Source organism: Schistocerca gregaria, chromosome 1 (assembly GCF_023897955.1).
Source record: "Schistocerca gregaria isolate iqSchGreg1 chromosome 1, iqSchGreg1.2, whole genome shotgun sequence".
Classification (NCBI taxonomy): domain Eukaryota; kingdom Metazoa; phylum Arthropoda; class Insecta; order Orthoptera; family Acrididae; genus Schistocerca; species Schistocerca gregaria.
Genome location: NC_064920.1, coordinates 873356204 through 873376274, shown reverse-complemented (window position 1 = coordinate 873376274; position 20071 = coordinate 873356204). Strand labels below are relative to the sequence as shown.

The 20071-nt window shown below is 43.2% G+C and overlaps 2 protein-coding genes across 6 annotated transcripts in view; one reads left to right on the top strand and one right to left on the bottom strand.

Moving 5' to 3' along the window:
* The window catches only part of LOC126273306 (uncharacterized), a 1028036-nt gene that overhangs the window by 7682 nt on the left and 1000283 nt on the right, over positions 1-20071 (bottom strand). For all 4 annotated transcript variants that reach the window (XM_049976853.1, XM_049976874.1, XM_049976860.1 and 1 more), the window contains one exon: positions 805-895. In XM_049976853.1, the coding sequence (XP_049832810.1) occupies positions 805-895 (91 nt within the window). The remainder of the gene's footprint in view (positions 1-804; positions 896-20071) is intronic.
* The window catches only part of LOC126273272 (PAX3- and PAX7-binding protein 1-like), a 165924-nt gene that overhangs the window by 73529 nt on the left and 72324 nt on the right, over positions 1-20071 (top strand). The gene's annotated exons all lie outside the window — the stretch shown is intronic.

The window sequence follows — 20071 nt, the reverse complement described above, 5'->3', positions numbered from 1 at the left end:
AGATCGCAAAAAATATTTTTTATTTAAGACAACCGGTTTCAGACTCTTAGGTGTCATCTTCAGGACTTAAACATTGTTTTTAGTAAATTAAGTTTAAGGCCTGAAGACGACAGCTTGAATGGTTTTTAACAATGAAATTATATGAAATACTCCGGTGGTTCCTCCCCGACCGTCGCCCCGCCCCCTCTTACCCACGCACATCCATTGTGTTTTATGAATTTTTGATGTCAAAGTACAGTAATCTCTTTCGTTTCTGTTTACTGCTGATTTATCAACAGGGAAGGTTAGTAGAAGATATGTTGGTAGACCCTTACACCATAAGCAGTTAAGCATTAACTGCCACGAGAAACAACTTGAGTCCGCTGGAAATCTATCGGAAGCGGCTCACGTGTTTGGTTATGTCATTGCAAAACTCCTGTTTGGTTGGCTTTCGGAGTTTGTGTATGAATTTCGCATCTTCTGTGGGACGTCAATGGCGCTATCGTGAGCGTTTAATGTCAAGGGCGCGACGCCGCCCCGCCCCACTGGAAACGTATCTGGCGCCTATCGAGCACTGGTGACGGTGGAAATTAAGTAACGTATTTTGCATGTTTACCGAGTAACTACGCACGAAAACAACTAAATTATGCGGATAAGAAACTGGTCGCCGAAGGATGGTCGATGCATCTAAATCCGCGTAGCGTTTTTAGGGAAGAGCGTTAGCCAGCAACTGCAGAGCTGATCATCCATTTGCCCTGAAAAGAATCGAGCGTACATCTAACTACTGATGTTCCCTTAGTATATATTGTTAGCTCCAGCACTCACCTGATGGTCAGAGCTAGCAGCACGATGATGAGTGCCACCAGGACCATGGCAATTAGCACACCACATATCATGTACACAGTCTCGTTCGGATCTGTGAAACAGAAGAGAGGAAAGCGTAAATTAGTCTCCGGTTTGGATACAAACTCTTTACTGGCGTGCTTAAAGGCTTAATGTACATGTTTATAACAATTTTGGCATCTGAAAACAAAGGCAACTCCTTATAAAACTTAGTAGTGTCTTTTGCTGCTATCGTAGGGATTATTACCTTTGATGATACGTACTTCTTTTTGCAAGGTACGGTTTTAAACAAGATCTCTTCTCTCTCCCACTTTTTTTTTAATTGTCTATTCGTTCCATTAAAACGTTTCGGACATTGATCTAACGGCTGGAGATTACAGTGAGATGGCCATGCATCAGAAATAAACAATTAGGGTCATAATACAATGTAATATCATAAAGATCGAGACTTTAATATTATTATAGTCACCGACTTGTAGTACATATGCATGTATGTTGATCTCGAATAAGCAGAGGTATCGGGCACAGTCCCCTGTCACGTAAATTTCTATGAAAAGTATGCATCCGTAACTGTGTGTGTACTTCGTCAGTACTGAGTGCTTCAGCCTGCGTTGTAATAAATATGGGAGATTTAATGTGAATCGTGTACCTTTCTATTGACTTGTCGTCCAATCATTGTGTGATCTAATATTAAGTGAAAATTAACGATACAGAATTTCGGAAGAGTAGTGTAAGTTCGCCGTTAGTGCAATGACTTTAGTAGAGCCATTAAACTGCATAAAGAACATAATCCAGGTAGTATAGCATCACGAAGTCCGAAAGAGCTGCTTGCTGCATTTGCGGTCTCGCTAGCGGAGATACCTCTAATGGCATCTGCTGATAACATCGGTACAGTTATTCGCAGGCTGGCTGCAAGGCATCGTAGGTGTAGGAGAGCAGAGCGTGGTCCAAACCAACTGAGCATCTCAGTGCAGCGCAAAAACTGTTGCGTGTTTCACCGAACATGTTTACGTATCCTGAATCAGTTGCAGGAAAGTTGCACACACACACACAAGACTTCTCTTCAGTATGGCCGGCCGAAGAGGCCTTGCGGTTCTAGGCGCTGCAGTCTGGAACCGCGAGACTGCTACGGTCGCAGGTTCAAATCCTGCCTCGGGCACGCATGTGTGTGATGTCCTTAGGTTAGTTAGGTTTAACTAGTTGTAAGTCCTAGGGGACTGATGACCTCAGAAGTTGAGTCCCATAGTGCTCAGAGCCATTTTTTTTTTCTCTTCAGTATATACATACACTGAAGGAAGAGAAATGTGTAACTTTACTGGAACCCAGTCGGGATATTGATACATAATCGTGTTGTTATATGAAAAACGCGACAGGTTTTTGCGGTACACTGTGATGTTAACGTAGTTTGAAGAACTCCCCGCTGTCTTTCCCCTGCGATGCCTTGCAGCCAGCCTGCGAGTAACTGTACCGTTATCATCACTAGATGCCTTTAGAGCCATCTCCGCTAGCGAGACCGCAAATGTAGCAGCAGCAGCCCCTTCGGGCTGCATGTTGCAAGACTACCTGGTCTCTGTCCCCTAAGCAGCTTAATGGCTTTACTGAAGTCATTAAACTAACGGTGAACTTACAGTCCTCTTCCGAAATGCCTTCCCCTTATATCGTGAACCAGGGTCAATTTTCACCTAACACGCTACTGACGAAGCACACGACAGCTGCAGTGACAGTTATAGATACTGCACATACAGGGTGTAGCATAATTAATTGCGTAAAAGCATACAGTTGAAAGTACACGATACTAGAAGCTAAAAAGTCTCAGTATACATAGGGCCGAAAATGCATACACTAAGAGCTACGAGCAATTTTTCATCTTAGGTATTGTGAAACAAATCTCTTTTACTGCACGTTCTTTGCTTTCCATATTTTGGGAAGAGGGAGTTTGGACCAAAACAAGAAAAAAATTCCCAGCAAATATGTGCTCTAAAACGCATATCTTAAAAGTTACGAGCATTTGGTCATTAGAAGAGTTGTGTTTCAAAGGAGCAAAGATGAAAAAGTGCTCATAGCTCTTAAGGAATGCATTTTAGACCACAAGTTTACTGGACTACTTGTTCTTGTTTTGGTCCATACTACCAGTTCCCAAAATGTGGATAGCAGAGAACTTGCACTAGAAGAGATTTGTTTCACATTATTGAAGATGAAAAATTGCTCGTAGACCTTAAGGTTGCATTTTCGGCCCCATGCATAGTGAGACTTTTTTGCTTCTAGTATCGTGTACTTTCAACTGTATGCGTTTACGTCATTAATTGTGATACACCCTGTATCTATCCTATTATATAGTGCTTGTTGTACTAAAAAGAGATTCCGTTACTGTGATCTACGGAGGATCTTATTTTGAAATTTAGACATCTTAAAACGTTAGTTAACGCTCTTTTTGTCAGAGGTGTGGGTACGACATAACGGCGCGTACCGTCAGTGTAATATATGAGAAAGAGAGAGGGGGAGAGAGAATATATGTAAAGCTCCTGCAAGGATTTTAAACAATAGTTAGTCGTTGCCGGACCGTATTACGAGTAAACTAAAGAAAATTACATAGGCGTAGGTTTTCGCGGCTGAAGTCGATTTCATAGACTTCATCCGGCTGCGATGTTTTATCACATAACGACGCGATCCGACTGCTAGAAAAATTTTGTGGAAGTGAAGAAAATTACGTCCATCTTTCCTATTAAAATTAGACGAAGCGAGTTATTGGAAAGATTAAAGACACTGCGAGGAAAATGTTTTTGTCTCCGACAGACAATCCCAGTGTTCGTTGCCCGTGTCTTCAGTAAGCCACTTCAGACAAATGTTGGGTTTTGTTCCTTAAACGGTTTAAAATAGACCCTTGCTTCCAACTTTCCCCTCGTGAACTGTTACTTTGTAACTGCTGCCCATCGACGAGACGTGAAACTTCAGGCTCGTGCACCAACTTTCGTGTAGTCTTCAGTTTGGCGTGATATTGGTGAACTATCACCGGTATACCGTGACCTGGTCGTCAGTTATCACGTAATGTACGCAGTCTCTGCCTGAAAAATACTTAAACACATTTTTACGGAATGTAGGTCTGGCACGCCAGTTAGGAATTTTCCTATTTTGAAATCTGTAGACTTTGGGAGGTATTGAAGCCTGGAACCACGAGACAGTACGCTGGCAGGAAAGCAGTGCTTGTGAGGTAGTCTGTATGAAGGTACATTAGATCCAGTACAAGAGTTGCGTTGAGAGACGTTGCTGGAAGTGATGTCTCTAGGCGCGGCATTTAGTAGCAGATGGCGTTCAGTTGAGGGAAAAAAATGCTAGCCTAATTGTTTCCAAGAAAGACTGATGTAAACAATACACAAAGGGGACAGTAGTGTCGCGTGACTGCTAGCGGCGATGTTAGGGTCCTGGACGTCCCGACTCACGCATGGCCGAGTGGTTATAAAATGCGTTGTCCTGCGAACCGCATAGTGAAGTGCAGGAGTAACACAGAAAAATCCCACTCAGAGTAAAACCGCTTCCTGTTTGTTGACGGCAAGACGAATAAGGTGACGTCTAGTGTTTCTCTTGTTTCTTTGTATTTTTTTTTCATTAGTATTTTTCTTCCAGGCGTTCAGATTTTCACCGTCTAAAACTTATTTCCTAATATATGATGTTATTTATCTATGGATTTCATCACAAAGAGAGTAGTGTTGAAGAGAAAAAGGAACCCCTTGGCATTTCATTGCTTTAGTCTTACTTGCGAGTATCAGCTTAGATAAACTTAACTCTGCTGTAAAGACCTGCGCTTAAGAACAGTTTGATAGTCGCAGCTAAAGCTTTCACTGATGAGGCATGGATTTTTAAGTCGGAGCTCAATCGCTAATTCTGCTGTCTGTCACTGTCACTGCCTTTATCGAGGTCTTATGTAAATCACATTGACTGTCATATATCAATATGTTGACATGATTAGGCCGAAGAAATTCCCGGTGGCACAAGAGAGAGACCTAAAAGTATTAAAGTCTCATCTAGTCTCGGTAAACGATTACAGCAGTCGGAGAATTTTTCTAGTGCGAATGTGGAATGCGGTTCCATAACTCGTCTGTGAGCCATGTGTAACGCGCGACGAAGCACTAACTACTTGTACACTGCCTGGAATAAGAGTTAGGATGGATATCGGTAGTTTGGCGTGATCAGTGCACTTTTTGTTTTGCTTTGTTCGAGTAGAGTTTCACACAAAAACGGAAGTGCAGTTGCTCTGACGTCCAGGCATTTTTCTGTAGTAAAATGTTTCTGATTAACAGCGAACTTGGACATCATGGTGTCATTACACAAATAATTAATGTGCTTGTGACGCTTCCAGCCATACAAGGTGTTTCCCAATTAATGTTCCTAGTAGTTGTAGAGCGGATTTAGTAGACCATATTTTACATAGGAACCTCTGTCCGAAAACGTCATCCAAGGGCGCTACGTAGCGTCAGAGTTGTAGGCGCCGGTGCATGTAAATGTATATATACACAGGGTGAGTCAGGAGGGAAGGTACGTGCTTTGCCAGGTGGTAGCATTAGTGATTCTGAGAAAAAACTTGATGTGGATATATGCCCTATTCCGAATGGTTTCCAACATAGAACACTTTTAATGTACATTTATATTTATTTTCTGTATTATTCATTGTCATTGTGTACAACATATCACAGTAATATAGAGGAAGTTGGGACGAACATTTTGATGCAGGACGCTTGTGGCCTATCAAGTCGGAAAACTACCCCAAAGTGGCGTACAAAAAGCACATAAGCTACAGCGCACGCGCGTCGCGCGAGTTTTTACAATATTCTCGCCATCTCGTAACGCAAACTGTTGTCCTAGACAAAAAATAAATAGGATCTTTTTTCGTAACAAATTTAATTTAGTTGTGTACTGAGACACGTTTTCGTTGGAGTGTGCGGTTTTCAAGTTGTTAAAGAAAAACGTACAAAAGTGATATTAAACGTGTTCTGTCTCGGAAACCATTCGCAATAGGGCCTATGTCCGCATGAAATTTGTTGTTCAGAATCACTAATACTATCGCATCTCAAAGCATGTACTTTTCCTCCTGGCTCACCCTTTATATACAGGGTGATTCCGTGATGATGATAAAATCTTCCAAGGATGATACAGACGGATATTTGTATCAAAAATATTTTCACTTATAACTGTCGATTCGTTTGTTTCCGGTACAGGGACCCTTACCTCAAATTGATGCATTTACCCTTCTCCATCATTCTTGAAAGCGTGTAACACCATCACGGAATCACCCTGTATACGTATACATCATTTACGGCGCCGGCGCCTATAACTTTGAGTCTCTACAACCTCTACAAATGTGTTAACATGAATTGCCGAACATCCTGTATATCTCTCTTTTTCTTTTTAGCGTTTCGGAATATTTCCAGTTGTGTTAAATTACGGAATGCCATCTCCGTACACGATCATTTATTGACAGCATCTTATGAGATATTAACAGCTACCACATCATTTCCACAATGCGATGGCTTCTCATAAATTATTCTGTTAACAACGAAGCAGACCTACTCATGGTACCATTGTTGTCAAAGGTTAAGTTTATAGATCTACAACTAAAAATGTAGCATATATAACTAGAAATACAAGTTCCCGGATCGTGCATTTTATTGAAGACTATCATAACTGGCTACAGCGTGAAAAGCTGAGAGAACCACTGACTTCGGTCCATTTGATAGGGTTTCTTAGAAATGGTCTCTTCGACAGGTGGTGAAAGACCGAGCAAAAATAAAGAGAACAAGCTACCTCTGTCGCATGAAATGATGTGACCAATTTGTAAGCGACGTGTCTGTTAAATTACCACTACATAGGCAGAGGTCCGCATTCATATATCCTGGTCCATTACCGACTTTCGACACGAAAATGCATGTGTGCAGATATGTGTGAGGAAAGCAGATTGCTTGCTGCTGCATCGATTAGTGACTTGTCGGAGACAATTAGACTCCATCATAGTCAGTAAACGTTCACCCTTTCCTCTGATTTCCTGCGCTATCTGGGAGAATTTTAGTGACTTCAGATAATGTACAGCGCTGTAAACAGCTCCGGGAGACGGCAGTGTATTTAACAGATTTGCAACAGATAATGCTGTAAACACACACAAGCAATTGCCGCAGTCCAGCGGTGGACCATGTCGTTTGCAACTGTCTGTTCGCTGTATGTTGTTTACTGCGTCAAACTATTCCAGAGTGCTGAAGGTGTTGCCGATGGTAATCTAAAGTATGGTCAGAGCATGTATGTACGATGAGAGATTTGAGGTCTTCCTGATTAAGGACCCGTCCTGGTCTAAGTCCATATTCTTTCTGGCCACTTGCAAGTGCATTTTTTACGTAGCACTCGGTTACAAAGTGCAATGAAAGTGGTATTTGAATCCTCGCGGTAAAGTCAGAAGTACGCATTGTCGATATGGAAGTGGCGCTAGAGCAGCCGTATCTCCCGTGTGAAGTGTTTTGATTCGCTACTTCGTGATCGTTCGGAGAAGGGCTGGTTAGATAACGCTTATCCGCCCGCCGTTCTTGGAATACGTCATTACGAAAACTGAAAAAGTTGAAAGAATGTCCAGGTATCTGTTTCTGGATGACGCACAGATAGCTGCACTCTTGAAATCATGTGAGTGCTGTCTTTAAAACTTGGCGCAAGTGTGATCAAGCTGCGAATCTCGTTGACTGTTATTAATTTCGGTGTTCATTCTGCTTCCCAGAATTCCAAAACACGGATACATCGTCGTTTCACAGGTGAAAATCTCACTCGCCAAGTGGCTTGGATCATCGTCATCATCTGTTCACTAGTTTTCAAAATCGTCATAAACGCAGGAAAGTTACTTAATGCCGGAAACTGGGCTTAACTCTTCCTTTGTTGTAATTTAAGAAACTTTTAGTGGAAATATGATTGAATAAATTGTGTTTTAAATATCATTCGACTGTCGTAATCAAACGTAAGGCCAAACTGAGATAGAGGATCTATACCGTCATTCTCCCCCGTGTATTTGTTGTCTTCCTTCTTTTGGTAGAACAGTAAAAGAGAAGTTCGATTGCTTTGTGACGTTGCCGGAGACAAGTTTGTAAAAACTAATATGCCTCAATCTTCAGTCAGTTGTCTTAGGTACTTTCGGAAAAGTGACGGGCTCTGTCTTCTCTTCGTTTTTCGTCCTGCTGACGTTATTTCAGCAGACATTAGAAGATAAGAGCACGTATACTGATTGTCCAGCTAGCATGATTTCCATTCATTGACAAACATTTATATTTAGCGGCGGCCTGTACGTCATAACTGTCCGTGGAGCGATAAGAATCTCAGAATCTGTCAATCTGATTTCAGAATAACAAAATCAATGCCTTTTAATAGCTGAATATGAGAGGTCGAAGATATTCAAGCACCTTCGTGATTCGCAGAATACCTTGAGTGGAATATCCGTTGCCTTGCGAAACGGCAACAATACCTGAGCAGTTGGAAGCAGCTGAATGAGGGAGTATCATAACGCGTACTTTCTATAGATTCACTAAGTCGTGCCTTACGTGTGTATGATAGCAATAGCGTCTGTTGGTTCCACTAACTAATCTATCTATTAGCAATATCTTTCTTCTCTCTCACTGCATGAGGATGGAAACATGAAGTAACGCCTATGAATAAAGTGTTGTACATTAGAGAGGAGGAAGGGCTAGAGGCTTCAGATCCACACTTTGCTTGAGTTGAGCGTTGAATTAAAGGAACGAAAATTTGCCTTAGTGTGGCAGCTTTTAAAAGCGGCTCTTACAAGCTCGCCGATCGGTGTGGCCGAGTAGTTCTAGGCGCTTCAGTCTGGAACCACGCGACCGTTACGGTTGCAGGTTCGAATCCTGCATCGGGCATCGATGTTTGTGATGTCCTTAGGTTAGTTAGGTTTAAGTAGTTCTAAGTTATAGGGGACTGCTGATCTCAGATGTTAAGTCCCATAGTGCTCACAGCCATTTGAACCATTTGAGCTTGCAATCTCTTAATGTGATGAGGGCGTCACATTATGAGCTGTCCAGCCTAGAGCGGACGGGGCCCTTGATAATGGCAGAAAATCGGTCCTGACCGGCTGCCGCGGTATAAGGTCGTCTGGGGCGCTCGATAAGAGTGAAGCCTGTGAATGAGATTCTTGCCCGAGTACTAGAGTTTACGTAACAGCCCACGCCGGCGGATGTGATAAAACTGAGGCCGCCGGGCGCTAACAGCAAGGCGTGTCGTCTTCTCTGGCGGAAATTGGGTAACACCGTTAATTACGGCAGCTTTGAAATGGGAATGGAGAAAGGGTGAAATGAATTGTTTTGCTTTGTGGACAACAGTTCGATTGTTGCATTAAATAAATACTCGAATTCTAATGCCTCACCTAACTCTGATTTTGAACAATATTGAACGGAAAGGAAGTAGTGTAAGTTATGCTCACCGATGAGTATACGTGTCGACGTTGTAAATTTTACTGACTGGCGTTAGCGACGAAATCTAGCAGGCAGGCGACCAAAAGTAGAGTGCAAAATTAGGTGAAATATCATCACTCTGCCAGCGTCACTCCTGTTTCCTGTGGACTGTTTCGTTGCATCCCTTCTTCCGGCCGCCGCTCTGCTGCGGTGGTTTCTTTTGCTGTGGCACCCCCTCGTAGCGCGGTATCTGCCCCGGGTTGCCGTGGAGACGCGCCGCCTGACTGTCTGTCTGTCTGTGTGTGTGTGTCTGTGTGTGTGTGTGTGTGTGTGTGTGTGTGAGGTTTGGAGGTGGTCTGAAGGTGGCACCAAGGGCGCGAGCGGCCAGGGCCCGGAAATGCCGCCAGCACTCACAGGCTTTCCCCGGATCGCCGTCGACAGCCGCCGCACGGCACACTTGGCGTTTACCGTCTTCGTACAAGACACCGTACATCCTGCGGCCTATGCTTTATGCTTCGATATGCTTGTCTTAGTTGGGACTCTGACGAATTGTGGCGCTGGCCATACAGCCTTGGCATCCGTCCTAGTTTACCTCACACTACTTCACGTAACACACGTTAACCGTCGTTCCATTCGCGCATTATCCCTACTGTGCGGCCACCTGTTGTGCAGACATACATGTCACTCCAATGCCACTGTCACTGACGGATGACTTGGGCAGCCAGTTCAAAGGTAGAAAAGCGTATACGACAGTACTATCCAAGCAACAAAATACAGCTTCTCTCACTCTTTCTTCCGTTTACACGTTTTCGGGGAGCTTTCCTCTATGTCAAGACAAAACTCAGGACTGGAAGTAAAAACTAAAAAAAATGTAGCGATTCACAATGAATCCTTCAATCTGCAGCGTAGAGTACATTATTTTTAAACTTATAAGTAGATTAAAACTACTTGCCACACCAGGAATTGAAACATTGCCGTAAGGAAAAACTAAGGCAACTTTATTATTTCAGAAGTAGTCGCCATAACTCTTAATGGATTTACCCCACTGTGAGATAAGATGGCCAGTATCTTCATCAAAAAATGTTTGCAGTTGTGAACCATGATTTTACCCCACTGTGAGATAAGATGGCCAGTATCTTCATCAAAAAATGTTTGCAGTTGTGAACCATGATTTTACCCAGCCGTCCACCTCTTCGTCTGAAGCAAATCGACGGCATCGAATGTCTTTCTTCAGGGCTCCAAAAATAGGGAAATCGCATGGGAAAAAATCGGGACTGTATGGAGACTGTGTAAGGGCTCCCAACGACAATTGCAGCTTAGTCGAAACAACATTCGCGACAAATAGGCCCGCTGCAAACATTTCGCTGGGAAATCCTTACATTGTCTCCAAACAGTCCCGATTTCTTCCCAAGCGATTTCCGTATTTTTGGAACCCTGAAGAAAGATATTCGTGAACGTCGATTTGCTTCAGACGAAGAGGTGGAGGGCTGGGTACAATCATTGTTCCATAGGCAAACATTTTTCCATTAAGGCATTGACAGTTTTGTCTCACCGTGGAATAGATGTATTAACAGTTACGACGATTACTTCTGAAGTGATAAAGTCTACGTACTTTTTTCATATGTCTCGTTTTCATTATCATGTTCCTTATATGATAAACTGAGATGTATTTTTCGGTATTCAGCGAGTAAGAACAGCATCATCTCTCTCAGCCCTTTATACGGGGCGGTAAAAGGTACTCACTTTTTGTAAGGTATATTTTTTAGTAGATAAATATTTAGTATGTAAACGGTGAAATAGTTTTTTCATTAATCATCTGCATTATTGAAAGCATTACTCTCATACTTCTGTGGATCTGTCAGCTCCACACCTATCCTTCATTTTGATACATTTATTTAATGCTTTCGTACTAGTTTTAACATCTGCAACGCCACTCCCACCGCCCATTCTTGTCGAAAACTGTGAATGTGCAACCTGACTTACCGCTGTCTACAGTGATTCTAAGATTACATACGAATGTGACATACACAGGTTGGTATACGTCGCATTCACGTGCTCTCTTAGTCTAACTGTGTGTGCTAATGACGTGAGGTTTCAGCGTGATAGCTTTGGCTCATTTAATCGAGAGTGAGTGCTTGAAAGTGTCGGATCAAATAGAACTAATAAAAGGAAGTGTAGGTGTGGAACTACTAATTCCAGAAAATTATTTTGTCGCCTACGAAGCGCCAAATAAAATGAACCTTGTAAAATAACAGAGAAAATAATAGAAAAACAGCAGTTCCATTCTCCAGATTTCTCCATTTGAGCACTCCATAGACTGCATGGGCGGCAAATTTTCTTTATTCGCAAGATGCATTCAGAGCGGGAGGAGATAAGCCTGCGGTCACTGTACTGGAAAATTCCTCATCTCGTGCCAGTAAGATAGTGTTACTTTCATCTAATGTAGCTGTCCACTAGTACCAAGGCCGTAGTGTTCCGCGATATTTGTTGAAAAGCTAGCGTTCATTACATCAGAAAAATATTATTGTTTTTCCCTGAGAGAAATTTTATCTGAATACTGCTTTGTCTGAATAGACGTAGTCGGGGTACTGGCTGACGTCATTAGATTTTACATTTTGCAATGTGACTCTTGATTAGGACTTATTTACTCCTCCAGCAGAAGATGTGATATCTTTGGCGAGTTACTACGTGTAATTGAGGTCGCTGTTCGCCATATAGTCGTTCAACTAATGTCCTAACGTGATACTGAAAGAATAATCCTCACTGCCCAATTTAATCGCTCAGAGAAACGAATTAAATTATGATTGGTAATAAAATAGTAGTAAATCATTTCAGAAGACTTTATGATTGAAACTGACTTTTTTGACATCTTAAGAGCAGTATGAACTGTCCTAAAAGTTGGTTCTTTTCAGCCAAATATTCTATCAGGCTAGAGGTGACAGAAAGCGGCTCGCAATTTGGAATGTTTTGAGACGGGCCACGACTTCCAAAAACGCCTGATAATAATGGATACCTTTCGAAAACCTTGGTCGGAACTAGATAGTGGAACTATTTGCAGTTTATTTTTTGAGCAATTGCGTCTGTTGTTCTAGACAAAAGTTTTAAAGAGTGTGTGTGTGTGAGTGGAGGGGGCGTGGGGGAGGGGGGACTGAATTTTTGTTACCTTTCGTTACACCGCTTATTGCTGTCACACATTGTTGAAACGCACAATAATGTATTCTGTTGGATAATACTGTGGCGTGTTTTTGTTTGAACTACTGCGGTAAACCAGAGTCGTGTCATTCCCAGAACATCCAAGTTCACCTCTGTGTTGATATGGATTAGCGATGCTATTGTTTTGATACTATTGCAGTTGTTTTTCTTTTCACTGTTTTGTTGTCTGATAATACAGTATATGAAAAGTAGCTTGATGCTCGACTTTTTATTCTGTGATCCGTGACTTCTTAAATGTGATAAAAGTATGACGTTATCTGTAAGTACTGCGCGAATCTGCACTGTTTCAAAAATGAAGAGGAAATGTAAGGTGTGCAGAAAGCTGATTGACGTTTTCCAACGAAAGCCACAAGGAAAACATGCACTTGCAATGACGTAAGCTGAAACAGGAAATTATTATATTATAAAGTCTCGTAATCGGCTTGTGATAAAAAAAAAGGTGGCCTCGGTCGGTCGAGAGGTGATCCATTCTTTGAATTATTTTTAGGAAGTCCGCTCTGTAATCGCTAACCTAAAAAAGTTGTGAGTATGCTGTAAAATAGCACGCTGTCGGTAGCTCCGGCGTGTTGAACTTCGCAGCCCAACAACCAGCGCCCTGTTATGACAACGAGCAGCCGCCTCGGCTGCATGTTGCAACATTTGTTTTCGGTTTTGCCATAAACAAAACATAGCACCACGGGGAGAATTCCGCGAACCCCGCTATTCTGTTTGCGTAACTCGTACGGCATCTATCGTGCTCGCGGCTTATCTGCGGCAGCGTGCGTAATTTGCCAGATAAGGCTAATGATTTGCTTGATGGATCACCCCATGTACTCTGCCCCTACTGCGACAGGTGTGTCCTTTGCCCCATGCTGCGCGTCTGTACTCGGGCCCTCATCGTTTCAGTCGGTATTGGGTATGCCTTTCTGTACTGGATCGTCGGATTCAGGACTCCTGTATGCTGTTGTAAGATCGAAAAATGTTTGAATGTGTGTGAAATCTAATGGGACTTAACTGCTAAGGTCATCAATCCCTAAGCTTACACACTACTTAACCGAAATTATCCTATGGACACACACACACACACACACACACACACACACACACATGCCCAAGGGAGGACTCGGACCTCCCACCGAGCGAGGTGGCGCAGTGGTTAGCACACTGGACTCGCATTCGGGAGGACGCCGGTTCATACACATGTCCGGCCATCCTGAGTTAGGTTTCCCGTGATTTCCCTAAATCGTTTCAGGAAATTGCCGGGATGGTTCCTTCGAAAGGGCACGGCCGATTTCCTTCCCAATCCTTCCCTAACCCGAGCTTGCGCTCCGTCTCTAATGACCTCGTTGTCGACGGGACGTTAAACACTAACCACCACCACCACCATCGGACCTCCGCCGAGATCTGTAAGGTCGAAGCATTGAAATATGTATGGGATGGCATCAGCTGGAGTCCACGTGGCTGAAAGGTGGACCACGCGATCCGAGGCGCTTCGTCAAGGACTGCAGGCTTGGCTTGTTTGGTTTGGAGGTTAGACTCAGGCATCAGCAATCAGCGTATTCGAACTATGTTAACGTAAGAATTACATAACAAGTGGGAAGTGGAACTAGTTGAAAGGTCAGTGGCCAACAGCTGCAGAGATGAGAAGCTTAAGTTATTTATAGCAAAGAAGGCAATTGCGTTTATTTGACTATGAATTGCAGTGTGTGTTCTATCTGTAGGACGAAAACAAAAACTATGTGCTCCAACTCTAAATTAGACTGTAATGATGACAGAACACAAGCCGATGTAGTTTGAAACGATGCTGCCATATTTCCAAGGATGGATGAGCAGCTAGCCGTTAAGGTTGGATATTTTCCCTTAAACTGAGTTCACCTTTACCAAATGATGTGAAATTTTCATGTTAGTGATCAAAGTCAGCGAGATGTCTCAGTGGTGAGACTCTAGATTCGTATTCCGGAGGACGGAGATTGAAAGCCCAGTCGGATAATCCAGATTCAGGTTTTCCATGATTCCCTTAAATCGCTTGTGTCGAAGTGTCGAATTGGAGGGGAGGGGGGGAGGGGGATGGTTTCTTTGAGAGATCATGACCGATTTCCTGCTCCAATGCGAGCTTGTATACCAACTCTATAACGACCACTTCGCAGACGGGACATTTTTTCAGGAACTAATGCAAGCCCATGCGTTAATTCCTGTGATTCACGGAGTGCGAGGAGAAGGCGTGTTATTGGGAGTGGAAAGTGCATTGGCTCAAACTCCTGTCGGCAATAAAATCACCACTTTCTTCACCGATAAAGCCCCTGTAAAGACATCGTTGCTTTATATATATTGAATATTGCCGCCCGTGTATCGGTCGCAGTACGACAGCAGAGAAATAAGATTTAAATGTACAACATTTATTTTTGTCCCGCGAGTACACATGGCAATACATTCCGTTCCCATCCTCATTTATATTCTCATTCGTTTTGTGCTCGCCTTCTATTTCAGATACGACTGAATGCTGATTTATCCACAGTCACCAAAATAATAGTAGTATTAACAGTAGACGCTGCAGCATTATTACAGAGTTTCTTATAATCGTTGCTTGACAATCGAGCCACATTCTGAATCTGTGCCCTCGTTTTCCTCTACCTAGGGCAATTACAGAACGATAAACTTCGGAGAAAGCAGACACATACAAAATAGTACTATGCCCCGTGATAGCGGCGCCTCCAGCTTGATAGTGTGTCGAGAGTTTGTTTGGAGCGAGGCACAGCTCATATCCGGCGCAAACTCGTTTCGTTGAGCAGCTGTGCTCGGACCACGGGATCTTGGCACAGTAGCGAACACATATAGCGCTCACCTCAAAGCGAGACTCCGTGAAAGCAAACAGCGGATCTCTGGTGGTGCTGGTGGTGAAATGCTTCTCCTCAAACTTGTACAGACACAACTCAAATGTGGGCCGCAGCTGCATCATCTTCTATCATCGGCCCGTTAGTACTACTGCAGATAGTATGTAACAGACACGAGTGTGGTTCCAAATACTGCTGAAATGAACTTTTAGATCTCCTCATACTTTAGAATTTCTTGGGGACGATCGTTAAATTCAACCAGTTCTACTGACCGACCATCCACTTAGAATACAGTGTTATCATTCTAAATACTCCCGTGTCCCAATTCGAAGAGGGACTTAAAAAGTTAGTAGCATTCTTATCCTGCAGGTAGAAGTCGGTAGTGATAGGTTTTTCCGCTAAGAGCGTGAATCACGAAATGCTTTGAATCAGTAAGGTTGCAGAGCTTGCTGATATTCAACGCTTTGTTACCGACAGTAGTGACGGAATCAATCCTTTAATCGCCATAGTGCTTCATGCAGTCGTTTTAGCACAAGATGGTAGTGACGGTGCCTTACTACGGTACTTTTTGGTACCAAAATCGTGGAGTACTACCTACATCATGTCGAAACAATAAGTCAGAATTGTCGCCTGTTTTGTTTTCTTCGATAATGGTGATTAGGCAGTCTTCCATTGGCTCGGTGTTTGCTTGTTTGCAAAACACAACACCTCATCATCTGTACTGATTTTTTAACAAAAACCTGTTGTTATCAATTCGTTCTGTCAGATTCGCACCTGTAAAGATATTGCAAAACAGGGTTTATGACAGAAAGCACTTACACCAGACAAACACTTGCGTTGGGCAACTGATACATAACAGCGTATGGTAGAGCTATCTAGTAGAACTTGCAAATGCGAGGACTAACTATAAAATTTTAACTGTCACGTCGAAAAAATAAATTAATGTCAATTATTTTTTGCCTGTCTGCGCGTACTTGTCTGCGCGTACTTGTCTGCAGTTGTGGCAAAACATTGCAAAATGAATGCCACAGTAAAGCAGCAAGCCGCTAGAGATCTTGAGGATCCAAAACCAAATAATAACGCTGGGGGGAGGGGGGGTAATAGTACGGTAATTCTTTAGCCGTCTGGGTTGGCCTTGACAGCTGAAACAAACAGTTCCACTGCCGCCGAAAACGAATTACCGCACGCTACCTCACCATATAAAAGCCCTCGGCCATTTTGTTTTGATTCCTGCGGTAATGTGGCGCAGCGTTTTCTGTGTATTCCAGGACTGCAAACAAACAAAATATTAATTACGTAGCTTTATTTTTCGATGTGACAATTAAATTTTTGTGAGTACACATCGTGGCGCACCTCTGCTTGCAGGAAAGTAATGGTAGTGTCTTTCAGGTCGTAAGTCGACGTTACGTGGTGCTATTCAAACACCTTATGCACCCCCATGTCTTGAGAGAGCCTCACTGAGTGTTATCTGGATTCTCATTCATCTTATGTAAAAAGTATGCAGTACAAAGGTGGGTTCCTAGACAATAACAAAGATCACATTTTTCGACCTTAAATTAAGGATGGGCGGAAAACATAGACATATCAAAATGTCGATACTTTTTCTAAATGATTTCGATGTGTATAGACGATACATGAGTTACAGGTACATTGATTAACCGATATTAAATACTGAGTATCGAAACTGATATCTTTTACTGCCTTTTCTTGACTCATAGGCAGGATAGGTATCATCGGCATATTTTTTACCCATTCCAGCTATTACCGACCTTCGCAAATGTCTTACGATGGACTTAATTTCATTTTATACTTAGTACTACAAATGAGTATCAGATTTGAACATGAATATATCTGCAATGCATATTTATGAACGTTTGTTTCTTCTGTGTGTCATTTGTACCATTGTAAATGAAGGTACGGGGTGCAAAACGAACACGTTTGGTGACAGCATTGGTATAAGAATGGTGGAAATTACCACTCCCTGCTCCCAACTATGAGGCAGAATGTGCGCTCTTCTTACCCCCTGAGTGCCTGGATCAAGAAAAGATAGACTCGCTGCAAAAGTAACGCAGCCTTGGCGCCGGCCGCTGTGACCGAGCGGTTCTAGCGCGCTTCAGTCCTGCCCGAGGCAGGATTCGAACCTGCGACCGTGGCGGTCACGTGGTTCCAGAGTGTAGCGCCTAGAACCCCTCGGTCACCCCGGCCGCCTGAGGCGGGAGTAGTTCTGGTACCATCACCTTTTGCCCTTCCTTGTTGTTCCTTTTACGAATGTGGCATGGAAGGAATGATTGTCGGTAAACCTCTGTACGGGATCTAATTTAAATGATTTTCTCGTCGTGATCAATTCGCGAGTCATATGTGGGACGAAGTCACATGTTGTCCTGTTGCACATTGACAGATTGGAGGCGGTAGATGTAAGACACAGTGATGTTCCTTGTATTTCCATCTTACCCGCGTAACAACAGTGCACTATGCCCGGAGGACAACGTACAGGAAGCAACACTAGCTAAAGAAGGGTCTTTGCCGTGCGCGCCACATAGCGACTAAAAGTGGGTGGAGGGCGTTCGGGACGTGGGCTGCAGCGCCGGCACGCGGCCGTGGCTGCAGACGTCAGCGCGCAAGGGCGTTTCAATACAGGCAATCTGCGGACGCGAAAGGTGCCGGGCCAGCCCTGCAACGCTTCTGCGTCATCTCCAGCCACTTGGCCGCTCCTACAAGTTCATCTTCACTGAGGCGGCGGCAGACGGCTGCTGGTTCCAGCGAAACACATCTGGCAGTCCCGAGCCAAACGGATGCAACTACGTGTACAAATTTCCGAGAAGTAAATTGCGATAAATAATTTAAATATTAGCAAGCAAGGCTGTCTTTCCAAGCAAGCATCGGAGTCATATTAATTCGCTTGGAGTAAGCTGTCAAAATGTAAGTACTGCTTCGTATTTGACTGGTTAATGTGCCTGACGTCCGTACCGAAGACCTGCGTTCTGGTGCCGGGACTGCCAGCGTGTTTGCCTCAGCGGGAGGACTGCAGTGTGGTTTACTTGTTGATGTGCAGGCAACTAGAGCTACGCATTGGAGAAAATGTGTACTAATGGTCACATGCTTTTCGAACTGCCATGAACGATATTAGCATGGGATGAAGCAGCAATTTAACGTTCTCGCAAAGTGCGCACTGCAGCTGAATGCAAGACTTCAACGTTAGAGGGATGGTAAAGCCCATACCATATCGAAATTGTTACAAATTGATGAAAAATGGAGAGACCAATCGTCATGATAGGTAAAAAACCATCGGAGCATCACTCGGTAGTGGCTCAGGGAGGCACATCGAGTCTTGATCCGAAAGGCTGTACGACAATAAAACCTCGCGTTCTCTAGAACAGTAGACCAGTGCCTTATCCGCAGCACCACTTCGCAAGATACAAATAAAAGTATCACTAGAATTCGAGACTGTGTGTGTACACGCTATATCCGTAGTTATCTATTCCATTGCTATTTTGTGTCATCCACAGTGACTGTAATTGCAGGTACGAAACACTGGCATAAATGAGATATTACAAAACAGCTTTCGTCGACTTTCTAAAAGCTACAGTTTCTAGCTGTGAAATTTTAATGATACCTTCGCATTCAGTGTATACAAAACAAGAACAAAAATGGTTCAAATGGCTCTGAGCACTATGGGACTTAACTGCTGTGGTCATCAGTCCCCTAGAACTTAGAACTGCTTAAACCTAACAAACCTAAGGACATCACACACATCCATGCCCGAGGTAGGATTCGAACCTGCGACAGTAGCGGTCGCGCGGTTCCAGGCTGTAGCACCTAGAACCGCTCGGCAAAACAGGAAGAAATTTTAATAATGTCTCCGCATTCAGTATATACTAAACAGTTAAGTCTGTAATGTTCGGTAAAGAGAATCCACATTGCAAAGCCATGTGTGCGTAGGAACACAACACGCTGAAATTCTGCACCTGTGTGACACTGCTGTGAAGTGTCTCAGAAGTAAGATGAAACCGTGACAATAACGCTCTGTTTCCAGATGTGTATTGACTGTTAAAACAACTGCTATTTTTAGGATAGTTCATCTTACAGTAATGACAGTTTGATAGTATCGCTTGGCTCACAGACGTTCTCTCCCAGATGTGCATGTTAACTGCTACGAAAATAATTCAGACAGTCCAATAGCCTGAATATTCAGGTTTTCAGTATTGCAGATGCAGCTGATAATTTCATGCCTTCTGTTTCCCCAAATACAAGGCGGCGCATTAGGTTTCGTGATACATCATTGACTAGGAGCAGCTCCTCTGTCGCGAACCTGATATGTAAGAAAGACACTATATATTCTCTACGAAATAGCTGTCATAAGACCACTGAATGAAAACGTTGCGTTCGAGTAGGTTTTGAGGCAAAAGTGTATGTTGCGGAAATTAAGAAACCAACGAGGGTAAAAATTCAAAATGTGTAAGTTAACATAATTGAGCAGTATTCATTTGTTGGTCGCAAGCCGCAGAACAGATTCTCAAGAAGGGAGACCAAGCATGGCATACCTCTACGGTTTTAAGTGAGTCTTGCTGTTTTGGTGGTTTACTACCTCGAGAGAGTTACATTCTCGATGGGTTCCGTCTACAGCTTACTCCACGTTGGGTAACTTGCCAGCAGCGTTGAGAAACCTCTCTGTGTTCCGAACAACATAAATTTTGCCGATCCTTAATGAAAATATTATCTTTATAAATTTTTCCCTTAGCTACCATATCTCATACTGTACTCCCGGCTTATCTTTGTCCTTGCGCTTTGCATAGTCGAATATTT